This window comes from Protopterus annectens, chromosome 3.part1 (assembly GCF_019279795.1).
Source record: "Protopterus annectens isolate FY-2018-M chromosome 3.part1, PAN1.0, whole genome shotgun sequence".
NCBI classification, from domain to species: domain Eukaryota; kingdom Metazoa; phylum Chordata; order Ceratodontiformes; family Protopteridae; genus Protopterus; species Protopterus annectens.
In genome coordinates this window covers 502,156,268-502,178,215 of record NC_056732.1, presented here as the reverse complement: position 1 = coordinate 502,178,215, position 21,948 = coordinate 502,156,268, and the positions used below count along the sequence as shown (strand labels likewise).

The following is a 21,948-nucleotide window of genomic DNA, read 5'->3' as shown; positions in this document are numbered from 1 at the left end:
GAGGGTTTAGCAGTAGGCACCCATCTTCTTATCAGCAAAAGATGTTTGTACGTCAAACAAATGCCATGCTTCAGGCATTGATATCTGCACTAACTTTACATTACCCAGAGTACATACATTTCTCATGAATGACTGTCTCATGGTGACCATGAAGTGGGCACGTACAAAGCCCTAGATATACTATTACATATGCTGCAAGAGACAGACTTCTTAAAAGGTTCCTAAGCACCATGAAGTTCTTAAAAGCAAATGAGAAAAGCCAGCACGTGAAACCTATGGAAATCCATCACAGTTTTTCAAATGTGTTGAATTCATGCGTGACTACCTTTGCTATCACTACTTACCATGTTGCTTAGATTTCTTTTTTTTCTTTTTCTTTTTCTTCTGTTTTACTTTAAAATGGGCTTCATCTTTCTTCTCCTTCCTCTCTTTGTCCTTTTCTTTCTTTTTGCCTATTTGCATACAAAAACAAAACAGATACTGACAAGGTCAAGAATCTGAGAACAGGTTTTCATTGTTTAAACTTGATAAGCTTCTGATAAAATCTAGGTAGGAAGGGCTTGGTATAAAGACCAGTTGTGTAAAATCTTACCATAACAATGAATATACCTCTCTTTTCTGTTGCAGTATTCGTTACATGAAGGAGTTCTCAGCCGTAGGTGACCCAACGTTGGCCAGTACACAAAAGTCTTTCACTACTATAGGGTGCATGGTACGTCACACATAGGCTGCAGTCGTATGTTGGCCATAAAAGTGGCATATGTACACACCAACCTCAGAACTGAATGACCCAGGAGGAATGGCAGACTATGAAAAGTAGGGTATGAACATCCAATGTACTGAACCAAACAACCAGGGGGAGGGAGGGATTAGAATACTGCAAAAGAGAAGGACATCTATCATTATGGTAAGATTTTACACAACAATTCTATGGCCTTCTACTCATCTGTTGCAGTATTCTTTACATGTGGGAGAGTACAAAAGCTCATGAGGAAAGGATGGAGGGAGAAGAAGTGGAGCTCTCCAGAAAGCCATGGAGAATGGCTCTAGCAAAACCTGCCCTAGCCTTAGAAATGCCATCCAATTTAGAATGCTTGGTGAACATATGCACAGAAGTCCATGTAGCCACTTCAAGAATAGAAATAGTATCTAGTCCCTTAAAGAAAGCACCAGATAAAGCTAAAGCCCCTGTGGAATGTGCACTTACAAAAGTGGAAGGGTCTTACCATTATACACATAAAATGAAATTGCTTTAGAAATCTAACAGTCTGCTTGGAAACAAGCAATCCCAGAGCCCTGGAATGATAGGTAACAAAAAGCTGGTTTGATTTCCTGATGGATTTTATTTAAACAAGATTAAACTTAAGCTGTCTATGCACATCTAGGGTGTGGCAGCATCTTCTCACTACACTTCTGGGAAGAAGGAAAGAAGGTAGGTAAATGAATGGACTGGCTGAGTGACGACTCATTCTCTACCTTGGGCATAGTTGGTATGCAAGGAAAGCGGGGGGGGGGGTGTTCAGATACATGTCTGGCTGAAGTTAAAGCAAGCAGAAGCACTGTTTTCCAGGAAAGTGTTGCAGGAAAGCTTATGCAGCTGGCTCAAGGTGGGGGGGGGGGGGTTCAGCTTTTCAAGTACATAATTAAGACCCCCAGGGAGGAGGGATAGGTTTCCTAGGAGGTCTAATGTGAAGGATGCCTTTAAGAAATTGTTTAGCCTCAAATCTATTAGCTAAAGGGGGGATAAAGGCAGACAGGCAGAAATAGCCGACATGTGGGCTTTCACTGAAGAGTAAGCTAAGCCAGCATTGATCAATTTACACAAATAAGAAAAAAACAGAGAGACTTTCACTGATGATGGATCCTGGTTTTGTGAGGGACACCAAACTGAAAATCTTTTCCACTTGGATAATTAAGATTTTCTGGTATTGGGTTTCCTGGGCTCCTACAGGACCCTTAGCGCATCCTCAGAGAACAGGTGTCTAAAAGGAATTAAAACCCCATCACCTACAGAGTCAACTGAAGAGCAGACAAGTAGGGATGGATGAGAGATTCTTTGGCGATTCTTTGTTTTGTGTGAGAAGGTCCACCCTGTGAGGTAACTTGAGGTGATTACCCTTGGCTAAATGCAGAAAAAGAGGGGAAAGAACAGCTGTGTATAATCTTACCATGATGATAGATGTCGTTCTGTTCTTTGTTGCAGTATTCATAAAATGAGGGATTTCCCCATCATAGGTGACCTGATGTCGGCCAGTATACAAAAGACTTTACTACTGTACGGTGAGAGGTACTTCGCACTGAGACTGGGAATGGACATCAGCCATAAAAGTGAAGTACTTGGGCACCATCCGCAGAACCTCCCGCCACTAGATCCGAACACCAGATTACAATGTACAGTCTGAATCCAAGTCAATTGCAATTCTTCAAATTTCAGATAAGAGCCTTGTTGAGGAATTTTTTGACTTCTGCTACTGTCTTTGGTTAGTGTTCATGTCATCCAAAAGGGTAAAGTGCCAATATGGACAACAAATTCCACCCAAGGATAGCCACCTCCAGTGCCTGTTCTGCCTAGACTCAAACCACGACCACAAAAAACGCTCTATTTGTCAGGCATCTGTCTCAAAGACTTTAAGGAGTAAATTATGCTCTTTAGCTATCTTCCTTGAGAATCAGCACTTAAAGCTGCTAGCAGAAATGACTGCTGTCTTGGGCAAAAGGGAGTCACCAACAAGGTTTTTGAGCTGTCCTGCTGAATTTTGAACATGATTTTCAGAATGAGCAGAAGGGGAGGGAATACATACAGAAACAACCCTTCCAAGAGAATGAGAAGGCATCCACCTTCCAAACCAGAGGATGAGGAATTCTGGAACAAAATTGAGGAAGTTGTCTATTCTTGGGGGTGGCAAAGAGATCTACTTAAGATATACCTCACTGGTGGACAATGTCCAGAAATGCATCCCTTTGAAACATCCATTTGTGTGACTGCATTAGGTACCTGCTCAAAGTGTCTGCCACTCAATTTTGGCTGTATGCAATGTACACTTCCTGAAGAGTCACCTGATAGTGGACTGCCAGTTCCCAAGACTGGAATGCCAGCTTGCATAGTAGGTAAGATTTGGACACCCCCTGCTTGTTCACATACCAAAGGACTGTCATATTGTCTATGAACAGATTTAAAGGTCCAGGGAGGAAGAGAGGATGAAAGGTCTGAACGGCTAGTAGCAGCGCCGTCATATCCCTTACATTCGTGTGTTCCTCTTGCTAACATGGGGACCATTCCCCTTGTACTCTCAATTTTCCAAAGGCTGCCCCCCCCCCCCAGCCTACATGTGTGGCATCTGTGAACAGCTCTTGGACTGGTGCAAAGCGAGTCCCAAGTTGAGTGACACTTGTTGGATCCACCACTGGAGTTCCTTCTTCAGACAGGGGATGAATAGAATTGGAAACTGCAGAGGATGCAAATGCTGCATGCAAACTGACTTTAGGAACCACTGTAGTTTTCTCATGTCAAGTTTGGCCAGAGGAAGCATTGGAATGGTGGATGCCACAAAGCCCGGAGGAACTGTCTGGCTGAAATATGGTGCAGAGGCAGAAGGCCTTGTAAGTAGAAGGCAAGGTCCTGGGTCTTCTGAGGAGGAAGACAGACCCCTCAAGAGGTCTGTCTGAATCCTGCACCCAAGGAAGATGTGATCCTGAGAAGGGGTGAGAAGGTTTTTTTTTTTTTTTTTTTTTTTGTGGTTTATGGTGAATCACAGATTTTGTAGATGAGAAATGGCAAAGTGGATGTTTCACTCCAAGATTTCTGGGAAGGTTGTCAGAAAAAGGAGATTGTCCAAATAAGGGAAATGTGGATGCTCTGAAGCCTGCAGTGGGCAATCACAAGAGCTAGACATTTTGTAAATACCCTTGGTGCAGTACAGAGTTCAAAGGGCAAGGCATAGAATTGAAAATGCAAGGAAGCCATAAAGAAACATAAAAACTTCCTGCAACTGGGGTGAATGGGGGTGTGTATATATACATCTTTAATATACAGGACAGCCAAGAATGCTTGTGGCAGAATGAGGGGAAACAAGGTCTGAAGAGTTAACGTATAGAAGGTGGGTACCTTCAGGAAGGTGTTGAGGTGAGAACAGTCCAGAATGGATCTCCAAGATCCATCCTTTCTGGGTACTACAAAAATTCTGGAGGAGAAACCTCTTCCTTCTTTGGTCATGAGGAACTTCCTGAATGGTCCCTCGTCTCTGCAGGTCTACGTGTACCTCTGCAAAGGAAGAAAGTCCCAAACCAGAAAGTACCGTTTTTGAATGATAAAGAAAACCCAAGAGTCTTGAGTCATGCTTTCCCCGACTGGCAGAGACAAAGAAAGACACTGGGAAAGAGGAATGTGGGTGAGGTGGTTTGGGCAGTGAGAGGGAACCAGGCTAGTCAGGAAAGGACTGCTTCTGAGCTGGAATTGTAGGGTAAGTCCTGGACTGCTGAGGCCTCCTACCACTCTTTTTTTGTTTTTGGTGGAGGAGGGTGGGAGTGTCTTCCTTACAAAAGCAGGTTTTGCTGGATAATTTAATTGAAATTTAGGCACTGGGGAAATAAAAAATATGTTCAGTTCCTGGAATTCCTAACCCTTTTCTTCCAGGAACTTAAATAAGTTAGCAGCTGCAGGACTATACAATGAAGAGTTGTCAAAAGGTACAGTCCAAAAGTTTAGATTTAATGCTGTCTGGTAATGGATGAAGTCTTAACCAGGAGAATCTCTTTGAGAGAGAGCTAGAAGCAGCTGCCCTGGTAGAAGCTTCTGCAGCTTCACAGCAGCATCTGATGGAGTGGCGGGCTACTTGAGATGAGGCTCCAAGCAGGGGCATAACCAAAGTCTTATTGTCTAAAGTCAGGCAAATCAGAAATTACCTACGCTCTGAAACAGAAGCTCTAGGGTAAATTTGGTCATGTGAGTTTGGCAATTAATGGCCCTAAATGTCAAGGTGGCAGAGGTGTATACACTTTAGGGCCTTTCTAGGATCCTGCTGTCCTTATCTGAGGGAAAGAAGAGGTTGAAGGTAGTAACCTGCATGGTTTGTCTGAAGCCACAGAAATAACTTATGGATCTGCTGAAGGACATCTGAACAGGAACTTGCAGTCCTCAGGTACTTTGTGAAACTGGTCAGGCTTCTTAGGAGCAGGAGGCTGGGAATCTGGATTTGGGAGGTGGACGCAAAGGCATACAGAAATGCAGGCAACACAGGAGGAATAGCTGAAGGACTAGGGGAGTACACCTGCAGAAGATCATAGCATCTGTTTTGCACTTCAGATACCAGAATGCTATCCCATTTAAAATTATCCCTCATTTCGACCAATCTCTTTTCAAAAGAAAGTTTTTCCATGGGTGAATCAGCCTCAATAGTCTCCTTCTCTGGGGAGGCATAATCTAACGGGGAGGGGATCTGAGAGGAATAGGCCAGAGATTATTCTTCTGACTATGCCACTTCCTCTGATGAAACCTCTTCTCTAACTATTTTATTTGGGGAAGCAGGGGGGCAGGGACTGAAAAACCTGAAGGAGACTTAAGGGCCATAACGGCCTTGAAAAGGCCTTGGGTGAATTGTTGCCAGTTACTTTGGGAGTCTTTGGGGGGAGACTTTTCATGCAGATCTGCCCTATGTAGTGTAGGAGGCCTGATGTAGGCCTACATTCAATAATATTGGGGGGTGGGGTGGCCAGCATGTTGAAGGGCTAGCAGCAGATTTCACTTGCTATGCTATTTCATTCTATTTCTGAGAGGAAATTTTATTACTAAATTATCCTATTTGATATTTTTAACCAAAAACTACTACTTCAAGCTGTATTGAAGGATAACATCGAAAAATACTGATATATGCTATAATTTTCCTGTCAAATATTTGATTAGAAAACTTCTTCATTCATCATACAGAATGAATCACACAAAATAAACTCACATGAATGTTACTTTCAAACTGTCTTAACGAATATGCAAGCTCTTTCAATGAAACTGGATAAAATGGACAAAAAGTTGAACAACTTTTAAGTGTACAAAACAAATGGAGCAAAAACAAGAGTCACCTAAACAGCAGAAACTACAAATCTCAGGAATAGAAGGTGCACTGAATAACACAGAAGGGACACTAAGAGAGGAAGAAAACACCACAGAAAATCTTTTGAGACAGAATACAATGCTTCTGAGTAAAATAGATGACCTGGAAAACAGATCTAGGAGAAACAATATTTGTATATCTGGTTTACCGGACAAAACAGAGGGAGAAAGTATAACTAACTTCTTAACACCTTGGCTCCCTGGTGTTCTTGATTTGCCTGAAGCTATGTCATATGGGACTAAGAGCACACACAGGTCTCCCTGGTTGCACCATCCTCCAACAAGACTACTTCATCTCCGAGATCCACAATTGTAAGTTTTGTTTTTCTTCACAAGACAAAGAATTAATTCTGAAAACAGCCTTGTCAAAACATCCCATCAAGTTGGAGGTAAAATAATAAGGTTCGACAATGACTACTATTCTACAGTAACATCTAAAAGAAAGGGTTTTTACCTCTGATAAAAGAATTAAAGAAACAGACCAAAGTACATCTGCTTTTCCTGGCCAGACTTAAAATATTCCTAAAAGATGAAGTCAAAATCTTTGAAGAAATAGACAGTGCCATATCATAACCTGAAGATAAAGTATTAGTTCAAACAAACAAAATAGACTGGAGCAATAGTACCCTGAAAACACATGCAGAAAGAGATAAATGGAAGACCAACAAGAGGAAGAAGATGATGAAAGAAAAGTGATTTTTTAACATCTATTCTATTTTCTAGGTTAACTCAGAGTAATTACTTAGCATTATCTACAAATGTTTCTTTTCTCACACGGTTACATTTAAAGGAGGCCTGGGTGCATTCAAAAACAAAGTAACAAGTTTTTGTATTTATACATTATCTTTTTCTCATACTTTATTTTTTACTAAATTTACTCTACCATACTTAGATACAAGCTTAATAGACCCACTAAATAGCTTTTGGCAAATGACATAATAATTTGTTAATAGCATACTTACAATTAACTTCGCTTTGGTTTACTGAGATACACACTGGTCTCGTAAACTTTTACAAATTTTCTTTATTGTTTTTCCTTTTTTTATTTCCTAGAAATGCTTCAATTTTATTTAGAACTATAATTAAAGAATTGCATTTGTACCGTATGTTTACTCAAGGGGTGGGAAAGAAGGACATGGGTCAGTTTATCATCTGTTATTCGTATATTTTTTTTCCATCTTATCGTTCAAGTAGCAGGAGTCACAAGGTTTATAACTGGGTTGTCTCGCTTGATGCTTTTGATGGCCTGAAAGTGATTGGGGGGTGAAGGAGATTTGTGAGGTTTGTGTTTTGGACTTAAAAAATTTTTAATTTTATCTTTTTCTTTTCATGGAGTGCTTTCTGAGGGTCGATTTCAAGATTGTGGATTGTCTCTGTCCAAAAGAGATTGGTTTTGATTTGTGCGTGTTGGCGACTGGTAATTTGACTGGTCCTGTGTTGAGAGTGAAAATAAAACTAACTGCTCGTCCATTTAAAATTTTCACTTCAAGATGCTTCATCTTTGCAGATTTTGAAATATCCTTCTCACAGACGTCATGAGTCATGAGCCATTATTCTATTCAGTACATTACAGCAGGCTTTCCTTATGTTGGTGTTGGCAGTTATTTTCAGTTATGATTGCTCTGACATTGTGCACAGACTATGTAAAGCAGTAAGCAGGATTCACAGGAAGTTATGCATTAATAACTAGAGCAGGGGAAAATGAGAAAGCAGCACTAGATTAGAGAGATAATATGATAAATATTTCACATGCTACTATGTATGCATTAACATGAGCTTCCTGATGTTAACCAAAGTTAAACAAAAACAGTCTTACATTTTCATCAATTACAAGAGTGTAGATTAAAGTGCATGTTTAGCTGAAGTTCATGTTTATTATAAATTATACAGTCATTCTGTTGCCTCATCTTGGTAACCTGTTTCATCAGGCATTCTATAGTAATCATAAAAGGAAACATACTGTTATTAAAGTAGAATGTGAGCTTGAACTGGAGAAGAAATGTAAAAATATAAATAAAATATGTATGATTACCGAGGCAATAAAAGAGAAGCTGCAAATATAAATTGGCTTTTTATCACATGCTGATTAAAGATAAATGTATGATGCAGCAGAGTGATCATAGGGGACAAGTCATATCATAAAAGAGGATGTTTCCTTTTTACAGCCAATATTCTTAAACCTTTGCATTTACTGTGAGGTACTAACACTACTGCACTTACTATTTCATCCGCTTGTTCCAACCAATTGTTTTTTTATATAGTTATAGCTCAGTTTCTTAATTTTAAAGCACAGTAGTGTTTTAAACAGAAAGCTTCAAAATGACTTTTTTTTATGAATAACAGTCTAAATGAAAAAGTTTAATATTAGAAAACAATATTTCAGTTTGAAAGTGGATATGGGTACATGTAAAAGCAAGTATGCATGAGTGTATATGTCAGAAACCATACATCTCTGAGTACGATACATAGATGAATATGTAAGACTGTTTAAGTGATTTAAATGTTATTTACAAAATTCATTACACTTCCCGTTTTAAGCAGTTTAAAAAGTCAAAAGATTTCATCTTGGCCGACTAGAACTCTATTTTCAACACTAACAAGTGCACAAATCATTATGCAGTATGAAATTTGTGTTTTAGACAACTCTGCTAAGTTAAGTTGTCCAAGTTTAATAAATTCATCCCTCATCAATGGAGAACGAGGGTTCTGCTACTCTTGTCTGATATTCATTTAAAGATATAAAAAGATCCTTTGTAAGGCAATAATAACTATTGCACTAGTACAGAAGCTTTTTTTATATGTAAATATAATAAAATAAAATATAAACTGGTTCGGTCACAAATGTACAGTGGACCTACTTATTTTAGCTGTACTGTTTTACACTTAGTAATAAAAATCCAATTTACATCCTATACTGATCCTTTATCATTGATGACTAATTCTTGTTGAGCAGTTACAACATAGGATGAGATAAGTTCTCTTCAATGACTCCCTGTATTGGTTGTGTTTTGCTCTAAAACAAACTGTCATCAGTACAACTTACATAGCGAAGTATGATCTCATTAAGAGCTGGGAATTGCTCAATGCATTTTAAACAGAAATGTGAAAAGATAACATATATTATAAATGATACTATACAAGTTTGAAAATGAATAAGATAATAACCAATGTTCTTAATATTATTTTTTTCCTTTCCCCCATCTCTTTCTTTCACAAGTAATACTTGCTTAATTATTTATAGTTTTACTGAAATTCATTGTGTGATCTAGTTAAAATATGTAGCATGCTAACATTTGTTTAAATAACAGAGAAGTTCTGGAATTGTTTATGTTGTTCGGCGGGGTAGCTTGGATGGTTTTACTATGCAAGCTAGGAGTTTCAGACTCCATGAAGGGGAAGAAGGTTGAGAAAATTTTATATTTAAACTTTAATATAACATTTTTTTTTACGTCTGCTATACTCTTTACAACTAATAATGGAAAAAATAATAAGTAGTACAAGTTTTTTTTATAAGTGGTTCCTTATTATTATTAGAAGATATAACAACACTAATATCTTGGTTCATGAATATCTATTAATATCAATGGTCTAAACAATGGTTGCAAAAGTAGTATTAAGTAAATTTCTAAATGTATTTGCATCTCAATTTTTTTTTTTGCAAGAAACCCATCTAATACAGAAATATATAAATAGACTCAATACTAAGTATTATAAGTAGTTCCCAATATAGTCAGAAAAAAGTGGAGTTGTGATTCTTTGCAGAAATTCTCTACCTATACCTAACATGTTACATACATATAATGATGACAAAGGAATATTCTGTTCAGTAACAACAGAAATCAGTACTATATATATATATATATATATATATATATATATATATATATATATACACACACACACACACACACACACACACACACACACACACTCATCAATGTATATTGAAATTGAATACCTGATACAGGTGTCAAAACAGTTCAACTACAACAAATGATACAGCTTTTGAAAGGTAGTATTATATTAGCTGGGGATTTCAATTGCATATTAAGAGATGAATACACTAACATCATTAAGAAACAAAGGATTTCAGCTCCAGTAAAGGCATTAATACATTTTATAGAATTTCAAATTAAAATACATAATTGAGTTTGCTGTCTCAAATTCACTTTATTATATTATTTAGACATGAAATCCAGTCAGTGACTGACTGCGTATATGCTTCAAATAACTTAATACCTAAACTACATGTAAAAAATGCTTTCATATAAGGTCTAGTAGGGGTGGAAAAATGGACTCCTACGGCAGATAGAGTCTTTCCGTCTTGCTCACATCTGGTGAGGGTTTCTTTGACCTTTGGTCTGAAAAGGGAAGAACCATCAAATGGGGCGTTCACAAAAGGACGACTTGAAAGGTCCTGCAAAAGAACATAAGCACATCCAGGAATGTCTCCGAAGAGCTATTCCTGTACCCGCTGCCTACTCGGCCCATCGGCTGCATATGATATGAGGCACATGGAAAAGTTAAAGATAGAATTAAGGGTAGCAAGCTGTGACGTTACTTTTTCGCCACTGTATCGGCTACTGCACCCTAAAGAGTATCTCCTAACTCTTTGAGGAGATCTCTTTGAAGCCTTGTGAAATGGGCAAAATAGTTCAAAGACCAAAGAACAAAGGTCATAGAACTGAACATGCGCTTGCCATATCTGTCCATAATCCTAGATTCCCTATTAGGAGGATGGACAGACGTAAAGGTCTCCGATATCTCTTAGTGGCTGCCGCAACCACCATGGCATCAACAGGAATTGGTTTGGATAAAAAGGTTTTATCATGAAAAGCTGAGATGAATTTGTTGGGCCTCCTATGAATGGGCTCCATAATATCTGGTGACTCCCACGCCCTTCGAGATAAAAGGTCCATCAACTCATCAAAGGGCAGAGAAACCCAAGAGGTGGAGGGTCGAGATCCAAAAGCCTTCAGGAGCACCGATTCATCCACAGTAGGGTTAATGGGCTGCCAGTCGCCCCTCTGCTTAAGCATCTCGAGGATATCTGCAAAGGAGATATCCTCAGAGGGAGACTTTGGGGACCCTTCCGATTCCTCCAAATCGGTATCAGATGTGATGGATTCCTGAGGAGGAATCTAAATGTCTACTCTTACATAACCTCTTCAGTGGGAACTTCTGGGGAAGTCTTGGAAGAGCCGGGTTCCTCCAATGGGGCTTCATGAGGCTCCGGGGTCCCTATGCTTACGGTGGGGTCTGCAGTGATGGAGAAGATTCTGGCACTTTACAGGAGGAGGTGGCCATCTCATAGGTTGTGACAGTCCGGGGGAACAAAACCCTCCACATGGCATCGAAGGCACCACAGCTCTGATGCGAGCAAGCACCCAGATCCGAAGACACTGATGACTCCTCACGCACCAAAAACACAGGCTCCGAGCCAGAGGTGGGAGCCAAGCTCATCCACGCTGAAGCCCCAAGGGGAAGTGTCGGAACCGACGCATTGGTTCGACTCCCCTCCCTGGAGCAGACGAGAGAGTGTCGGCTCCCAGAGTCCGCAGCCAGAACAGTAGACATCAGGGTTGCCAGTGCAGACAGGTCCGAAGCAGGTGTCTGAACAGACGGTTCCACAATCAACTGAACAGCTCCCTCTGCCTCCGATGTCTCGACTCGTGTCTGAGAAGGAGCAGAAAGTATGGGAGATGACTTTACTGGTTCCGAAGCTGCCTGAGTCGAAGCCAAAAGAATTTTAGCCAGCGCTGGATTCTCTAACAGTCTCTGTACCAAACGAGCCCTATCCGAATCTGAAAGTCTGGAAACTCGAGAGGAAGCTAAAGAAGGTGCCAGTGAGCCCAGAATCGGAGATCTTAAGGTCGGAGATACCGGTTCCAAGACTGGGGACCGGCTCCTACCAACTACCTGTACAGACAGCTCTGATGACTGTAGAACCGAGACAGGAACCTTTTAAGAAATCTTCGGAACTGAAGAGCCCTTCGGTTCCGAACTTGCAGAAGAAGCAGCAGAAGATGATGGTTTTGGTTTTCCTGGAGAAGCAGTATCCAAGTCTGACTGAAAAGCAGACTTGATAAGACCACGTTCAACTAACTTTCTTTTTCTCTCCGCCAAAACCCTGGCACTGAATCCATGGCAAATAGAACAAACTTCCTGGAGATGAACCTCTCCCAAACAGTAAACACAGGTGGTGTGGGCATCTGTGATCTACATTCTTTGGTTACATTTAGGGCACTTTTTAAACCCTGGCTTTTTCAGACATAGTGATAGACCTTGCAGTTAAATTCACTGTAAGATATAGATATCCCCAACAACAATTTCAACCAGAAACTCTAATGTTCAAGACTAAACCAAGAAAGTCTAAACTCGATTTTTAAACCCAGACTTAGCTGCAAAAGAAAATTAAGCCTAACCGGCTACAGTTATAACTAACTAAAGAAAGCCTAACTCGGCTATACGGGATAGGGTAGAAAACCTACAGAAGCACCAACAGGGCCTAATGCTAGAAACGAGAACACAAAGTTCTTTGATTTTCCTCAAATACTTAGCACAAAAAACATAAAAGAAAGGATAGCCTATCCTGGCTGAATACACTCAATTCTTTATCCAGAAAGAAAACTACCAAAAACTCCAAAAAAGAACACACTTATCTTAAGAAATACGGCCTGAGCTGTAGAAGTCGTACGATCTGTTGCAGCGGCAAACTAAATCTAGGAAAGGTGGAGGTGCATTATGGGATAGGGTTTTGGCCTTGAGCTGTTAGAGACCTCGAGCTTTGCAAATAGGCTGACTCGGAGCAGAGGATTTTATTACCCAAAAATTTATATATAATACAATCTCTTTCACTCTTCTCACCTACAAAAGCTATAACAGAATTTAACACTTTGATACTTAAATTTCTTTGGTATCCCAACAAAAACAGATGAGGTATAAATCATCAGACAAGAGGTTGGTCCCTTGGAAGGACAGGCATGCTGGATATAGAATTATATTCATTACCGGCAATAATAAGAACAATCACTTTATGATGAAACAAAACTTATAGCGCTAAATGGAAAGCGATATTACTGAGCATTTGCATGGAATCAAATCAGATAATTTATACACAGCAAAATATAGTTATGAATAATATTCTCTGGATACTAAAAGATTATACATTGGAAAATAGAAATATAATTAATCCTTCTTATGTCACTTTAATGCTAACTACATATAGAAATGTTATTTATAAAAAAAATGGAGGCTACAAATCTAGTGATCACCCTACCTGGTTAGATCACTTTGAAATGTGGCTTCAGAATTATTTAGCCTTGAAACCCGCATACTTTGTTCTTTAAGGACATTTCTGTATATATGGGGAGGGTGCATGCTATTTCTCTGTGACAAAGTATTTTTCTTACAGGGGTTTCTATATAACTCTGTTGTGATAGACCCATTAGCATCCTTAATCCGTACATCTAGGAAATTTACTGATTCCCTAGAATAACCACATGTAAACCTCAAAAAAGTGGTTGTCGTAAGTAAATACATGACGAACTGCTCAACAGACCTTATTTTTCTGCTGGTACTGAAGGAGCTTCATTAACACATACTACTTGTGTGGATGTATCCAGGACAACCCACAGAAATAACATTTCCCTTACTTTGTTTTATACTTGTGATGTTAAAGCAGTTAAAGAAGTTATAGAAGCTAACTGGTCTATTTTACAGACAGATGAGCATATTAGGGATTTGGTGGGGGATAGACCGTGTTTTAAATATAGGAATAAAAAATCGTAGAAAAGGCAGTTATACTATAGGACCCACAGTAAGAGTAATATAGATGCAATAAAGATTTTTGGTACACAACCATATTGCTCCTACAACTACTGCAGTTATATTAATACCTCAAATATGTTTATACATCTGAGTATGGGTGTCAGATACAACTTCAGTTACAGCGAACTGCTGTACTTGTTATGTTGTTTACCTTGCTATTACCTGCAACTGTTTTTATGTTGGTAAAACCAATTGTTCGTTTTTTGAATGTATTAGGGAACATTTATACAACATACATATAGCTAATGGCAAAAATGCACTTTCTAGACATGTCATTAATAATCAGCAAGAACAATAAAGCATTCAAAACCAACAGGAGGACACGATAGGCTCCAGGTTATAAAGCTTTAATCAGGCACAAGCACTTTCACATCTGCTTCTTCAGGTGCATAAAAAACTGAAACTAGTCATACTTTTAAACATTGCTGAATGTATCACATGACAACAATACAGCACATGTCTATATACACACCATTACTATAAAATATTAAAAGCTATATGGTAACCACAAAATAACTAAATATTCAAAGAAAATCATAAAAATATAATCAAAATATTTCTTATATACTTTGTGCACTATAAAAACATTGTTAAAATACATATTCTTAAAAACAACTACTTTACCTACGTAGAGGTCTGGCCTTTAACTTTGGTCTCAGTGGTATTTGTTCATTGAGACCATGTCCCATGTCAGCTCTGAATAAGATTATCCATCTAGCTTCCAGTTCCTCTGTTTTATTACATGCGTCTCCCCCCCCCCCCCCTTTACTTACAAAACTCCTAGCAATGGCCATAAACTTAAATTTATGTTGGCTGTTAGTATTCACAATATGTTTGGCCAGGGCATTACTTCTGCTTTGTTTGCCTATGTGATAAATGTGTTCTCTAACCCTCTCCGTTTTCCCAATATAAAATTTCTTGCATACTACACAGTAAGTGAGATACACTATATGCTGTGTATCACATGTAGCTTGTACTTTAAATTTATACAGCCGGTCCTGATCTGGATATAAAAATTCATTGCTTATATCTATATACCCACAGTATGAACATTTGCCACAAGGCTTAGTCTCCCCATACCACCCGTAGGTGTCTTCTCTTCTCTGGGTGCACATAAGCGTCTCTTCAAAGACTTTTGATTTCTGAACAAAAATTTAGGTTCATTCTCTATCCATTTTGTGGCCGCCTTGTCAGTGGTCAATATCCCCCAGTGTTTACGTATAATGTTCATAAGACCAGACAACTAGAGAAGCTTAATGGCACCTTTAACTTAGGCTTATCACCACTGGTCTCTTTTTCCTTAGATCATCTATCTGAATAATAAGGTCTAGCCTTAGTATGTCGCAAACTAACTACTACTTGTATTTGCTTCTGTACATCTCTCTCCCCATAGGCTCTGGCCAGTAAATCATTCCTTGTACTCTTCAATTGTTGATGGAAATCTGCATCCCTAATGTTCAACCTAGACTCTCTAAAAAAACTGATTCCTAATGACATTATCAAACACATAGGTAGGGTGCATACTTCCTCTTCTTAAAAGATGGTTAACATAACATTCCTTTCTGTACAAGCATGTATATATGCTCCCTTTTTCAATATTTACTTGAACATCTAAAAAGTTCATTCTCTAATATGAGACAACAGATGTAAACCTTAGAAAAGTGGTGGTTGCATTCAAGTACATAATTCCAAAAACTCCTCTTCTGTACCTGCCCATAAAATAAAAAGGTCATCTACAAATCTACAAAAGAACAAAACTTTGTTCTGATATGGGCCACTCAATAAAAACTCATGTTCCCTTACAACCATGACAGCGTTGGCGTAGCTATTGGCACAGGACGTACCCATAGCTACGCCATTACTCTGCCAGTATAAATCATCACCAAACAGAAAAACATTATTTTCTAAGAAGATGCTCAGTAAATTCCTCACTAGTATAATTTTACTTTCAGAGAAATCAGAATACATTTCCTTAAACTTTCCAACCCAATCACATTGGGTAGAACAGTAAAAAGAGAGACCACATCAAGTGGTACCATGAGAACACCTTCAATAGAGTTGTAATTATTGAAAGTGTATAAATCTCTCAAAAACTGTTCCGTTTCTCAACACATGCTCTCTACTATTTAAAAGTGGTCTCAGACATTTTTCAATGAAAATGGATGCCAGTTCAGTACACCAGTTTCTACTGGACACTATAGGCCTCATGGGTGGGGGGTCAGTAGTGCTCTTGTGTAGTTTAGGCAAATCTTGGATAATGGGTGTAGCAGGTGAGGTAACCATAAAATAATATAACAGACTTATCTATCATGCCATTCAAAAGCATATCTTTTAATTGCTTAAGCACTTTTTCTATGAACAGCTTAACCCTAACAGGGGGCAGTTTCTCATAAATAACATCTTCCTTCAGCATGTGCGACACAGTGAAATCATATTTATTTTTATCCATAATGACTATAGGCCCTCCCTTATCGGCAGGCCTGATGACTATTGTGTCATTCTCCTGTAAATTCAGTAACGCTTCATGCTCTGCTTTTGTTAGATTATAAGACTTTTGTCCCTTGTAATGTTTATGCCTATTAAAAATCATACAAGTTATGTACATCCTCTATGCACATTTTTTCAAAAGCATTAACTAATGGGTTAACTGCAGGTATAAATGTGCTAGGTTTTTTACAAACTTTACTACCTTGCATATGTGTAGTCTCTGTGCCATTAAACTGCATTTTTAACATCAAATTAAGTGTAAACATCTTTATATCAAATATAACATCTGCAAAGTCAGACCTACCAGTGGGTATGAAAGAATCCTTCTCTGTAACAAATTAAACTCATCTTGAGACAAAACATGGCTGGATAAACTCCACATTAAGTCTTTCTTTGGTTGAAAAAAAGTTTTCTTTATATTGTATGGGCTCTCGTTCAACCCATAGTGCTTCCTCTTGTTCCTGCTCCTGCTGCGACCTCTGCTCTGTTTCAAGGCAGGTAGATTTTGTTCTCTTATAGGTAGCAGGAAATTCAAAGGCTGCACACGTCTGTTCTCTAAAAAATCACTGTTGGCAGAATGGACCATGCCTTGCTTTTCAGTAGAATTAAGATTCTGTTGTTCCTTCAGCTGCATTATGAACTTGTGAACTTGTGCTACAACTTGCACTGTCTTTCTCCTAGCCACTGGTTCCTTCACTGCAACGTCTTGTGTGTATGCAACAACATACACCAATGCTTCACTCACTCGAGAAACAACACTCTGGTTAGCTGCTAAAGGCAAGGAGACAGAACTGAACAAGACACCATTCTCCCTGTCTTGTACTGTATTGTTCACAGTCTCTTGTGTTCTCGACCAAGTGAAAACATGGTCAAAACGAAAATCAGTCCTGTCTCTCCAATTTGCCTAGTTTTGTTTTCAAAAGTTTCCTTTCATAAGCAGCTACTGAATCAAACACCTCAGGCAGGAGTCTATCTACCATGGCAGCAGCAAATTGATTCAGTAGTTCATTATATAAGGTGCTAATGGTACAGATTATGGTTTTCACCTCATAATTTGCAGCAGTTATAAGCAGTCTCAAATAGCCCAGATTAGTATTTATATTGAGTTTCTGCCACACACTTAGAAACATGGAATCATTTGGTAAATATGAAGGCATTTTCAATACGCGTAGCCCATGTGGTATAATGCCTTCTTTAATACAAATTTCAAGATGAAAAGACTGACGTTGATTACGCTTCAATTTGAATAATTCCTTTTCTAAGCTGAGTAAATGACTCGAACAGAATAACATCCACAGTATGGTCTTCACCTCTTACATCCTCAGGAACAGCAGATAACAATGTTTTCTTAGTAAAATTGTTCACAAAAGTATCTACCTTAGTCTTCAAAGCAGTGTGCTCTGAAGGAGGGGTGTGATCCAGTTCAATTATCTCATTATTGTCAGCCGTCTCCATGCAACTCCAAGTGATACAAAGAATAATAAAAACCAGCAAGAACAATAAAAAAAACACTCGTATGCAGGTCAGTGTGTCCAAAGCAAAACTACAGAGAAGTATCCAAAGAGAACAGGAGGACACAAGATAGGCTCCAGGTTATAAAACTTTGATCAGGCACAAGCGCTTTCACATCTGCTTCTTCAGGTGCATAAAAACAAACTAGTCATACTTTTAAACATTGCTGAATGCATCACATGACAATACATCACATGTCTATATACACTCCATTACTATAAAATATTAAAGTTATATGGTAACCACAAAATAACTAAATATTCAAAGAAAATCATAAAAAATATAATCATAAAATATTTCTTATCTACTTTGTGCACTATAAAACATTGTTAAAACACATTCTTAAAAACAACTACTTTACCTACGTAGAGGTCTGGCCTTTAACTTTGGTCTCAGTGGTATTTGTTCATTGATACCATGTCCTATGTCAGCTCTGAATAAGACTATCCATCTAGCTTCCAGTTCCTCTGTTTTATTACATATGCCCCCCCCCCCCACCTTTTACTCACAAAACTCCTAGCAATGGCCATAAACTTAAATTTATGTTGGTTGTTAGTATTCACAACATGCTTGGCCAAGGCATTACTTCTGGTTTGTTTGCCTATGTGATAAATGTGTTCTCTAACCCTCTCCTTGAGTGTACGGTCTGTTTTCCCAATATAAAATTTCTTGCATACTACACAGTAAGCGAGATACACTATATGCTGTGTATCACATGTAGCTTGTACTTTAAATTTATACAGCCGGTCCTGATCTGGATATAAAAATTCATTGCTTATATCTATAAACCCACAGTATGAACATTTGCCACAAGGCTTAGTCCCCATACCACCCATAGGTGTTTCTCTTCTCTGGGTGCACATAAGCGTCTTTTCTGTTTGTTGATGATTTATACTGGCAGCATAATGGCGTAGCTATGGGCACATCCTGTGCCAATAGGTATGCCAATGCTGTCGTGGTTGTATGGGAACATGAGTTTTTATTGAGTGGCCCATATCAGAACAAAGTTTTGTTCTTTCGTAGATTTGTAGATGACCTTTTTATTAAGTGTGCAAATAAGTGTCATCTTAGTATCAGGGGTGTTTCTCTCGCACAGTAATTCTCTGACATTTTCAATTCCCCAATCATTGGGTATAACAGTGAACAATGATTCAATATCCAGAGTTACAAATAAGCATTGTCCTAAGATAATTTCATTTTGTTTAGATAGCTCATTTAAAAAACTCTTGGTATCCTATAAAACAGTGCTACAATTAGCCAAGGCAGCATGCAAAGTCTTTTCTACAGAGATAGAAAGTGGCTCAATTACCCAACCTCGGCCTGAAACTATAGGGCGCATCGGTGGAGTTAAAGGATTCTTATGTATTTTGGGTAGACCATATATCAAAGGGACTGTTGGATGTTCTACCTTGAAATACTCAGTTGCTCAGATATCATGCCTGTTATTAATAAATCAAAGATCAAAAACTGTACTTTTTCTATGACACTACTAAGTATATGCATAGGTAAGATGGTACATGTATCAACGTCACTGAGATGACTTAACATAGATTCTATATATTTGTCCTTGTCGATAACAACAATACCACCTCCTTTATCAGCTGGATGTATTTCTATACTATTTAGTTCTTTCACTTCAACTAGAGCTTGTATCTCTGCAGCTGATAAATTACTAAAATTATTAGTTTGCTTATCTAGAGACTTCTAAGTTGTTTTTCACAAAGGTCAATAAACAGATCTATTGTAGAATTACTAGGTAGTATGTTAAGTGCTGGGCTTTCAAAATATACAATCAGCATTATTAGAATTACCAAACATAGCTTTAAGTGTAAGAGTTCTGCCAAAAAGGTGTAGGTCTTTAATTACCCTCATGTCCATTCTTTGAGCCGGAACAAAGGTTAAACCTCTGTTTAACACAGATAATTGTGAGTCAGTTAAAGTTAGAGATACTGTGAACTAAGCTTGTTTGTATCTCTTTCCTGACCTTATTTCGTCCTACTGGCTGTGTAGCCGTTGTGTACGTCGATTTTGCAGGAGATTCCTCAATCTGCCTCTTATAGGCAGGGGTTCTTTCAATAAAAAATGTCCACGGGTGGAGCCTGATAGCAGAGATGCCTGCTCTGTGGAATTCAAGCTCACACTGGAAGCTATGCTTCTTTTAGGTCTAACAGCTGCAGTGCTTGTGCTAGCATCAGAGTGACTGCTTACAGCAGCTACAGATGTATTTAGGTTGACTTCTGAAACAATTCCCTCACTAACAGGAACTGTTTATTGACCTTTTGTGAAAAACAACTTAGAGAGAAGTCTCTAGATAAGCAAACTAATAATTTTAGTAATTTATCAGCTGCAGAGATACAAGCTCTAGTTGAACTGAAAGAACTAAATAGTATAGAAATACGTCCAGCTGATAAAGGAGGTGGTACTGTTGTTATCGACAAGGACAAATATATAGAATCTATGTTAAGTCATCTCAGTGACGTTGATACATATGCCATCTTACCTATGCATATACTTAGTAGTGTCATAGAAAAAGTACAGTTTTTGATCTTTGATTTATTAATAACAGGCATGATATCTGAGCAACTGAGTATTTCAAGGTAGAACATCCAACAGTCCCTTTGATATATGGTCTACCCAAAATACATAAGAATCCTTTAACTCCACCTATGCGCCCTATAGTTTCAGGCTGAGGTTGGGTAACTGAGCCACTTTCTATCTCTGTAGAAAAGCCTTTGCATGCTGCCTTGGCTAACTGTAGCACTGTTTTATAGGATACCAAGAGTTTTTTAAATGAGCTATCTAAACAAAATGAAATTATCTTAGGACAATGCTTATTTGTAACTCTGGATATTGAATCACTGTTCACTGTTATACCCAATGAATGGGGAATTGAAAATGTCAGAGAATTACTGTGTGAGAGAAACACCCCTGATACAAAGGTGACACTTATTTGCACATTTTTGGAAATCATCCTAGAAAACAATGTGTTTATTTTTAATGATGTTTATTATGCACAAAAAGTTGGCGTAGCTATGGGCACAGCTTGTGCTAATAGCTACGTCAACCTATCCCTAGCTAATTGGGAAGATAAACATGTACTTTCGAATAATGAATACCAGGTTAACATCAACTGGTATAAACGTTTTGTGGATGATATTTTTTTGTTGTGGCATGGCTCAGAGCAGCGGCTACAAGAGTTTCTTCTATACTTAAATCAGTTAAATACTTTCTGGAGTTTTACCAATGAATATTCTGATAAAGAAGCAACGTTTTTGGGTGTTAAAAGTTTATTTATCCACTGTGTCTACTACTTTGTATAAGAAAACTGTTAGAATGAATAATGTTCTACACTATGGCAGTATGCATCCGAATCATACGAAATTTAATGTGTTGAAAAGACAGATACTTCGAACGATGAGACTTTTTAATGATGATGCTAGTCTCATTGTTGTATTACAAACACTTAAACAAGAATTTTTAGAAAGAGGCTATAGCAGTAAACTTACTGATTCTCAAATAGCAGAAGGATGGCAGCATAGGTCAGGTAAGTGCCAGCCATACTTTTCCCCCATCCCCACTAGTATTAACAACAGGGATAATACTGACAATACTTTCTCAAGTGACACTTCACTGATACCTCTAGGAATAAACTAAGGATGCCATTGACTTCTGCCAGCAATGTGCATGTAGCATGTGATATTATTAAAAAGAACTGGGATATTCTGTCTACTGTGCATGAGTTGAATGGGGTCATTGGCACAAAGCCAAATGTTGCTTTTAGAAATAATAGATCACTTAAGAGTCATCTCTGTTATCGATCCTTTAATACTAAATCAGCTATAACATCTGATAGACTTTGTACATAAATGTGTAGGAATTGTATGGCCTGTATACATATACACATTGGTAATCATTTCACACATCCCACTTTGGGTTTTAAGATAGACACTGCTTTTTATGCAGATTGTCGAACAAAAAATGTTGTCTTATTTTTGCTATTGTACTACCTGCTTCTC

General features: G+C 38.3%; 1 protein-coding gene across 1 annotated transcript in view; it reads right to left on the bottom strand.

Moving 5' to 3' along the window:
• Positions 1-21,948, bottom strand: part of PHF20L1 (PHD finger protein 20 like 1) — a 2,880,694-nt gene that overhangs the window by 530,036 nt on the left and 2,328,710 nt on the right. Inside the window, exons 16-19 of the mRNA XM_044066227.1 lie at positions 17,655-17,879; positions 16,725-17,268; positions 16,247-16,493; positions 345-452 (exon numbers count right to left, since the gene is read on the bottom strand). Coding sequence (XP_043922162.1) covers positions 345-452; positions 16,247-16,493; positions 16,725-17,268; positions 17,655-17,879 — 1,124 coding nt within the window. The remainder of the gene's footprint in view (positions 1-344; positions 453-16,246; positions 16,494-16,724; positions 17,269-17,654; positions 17,880-21,948) is intronic.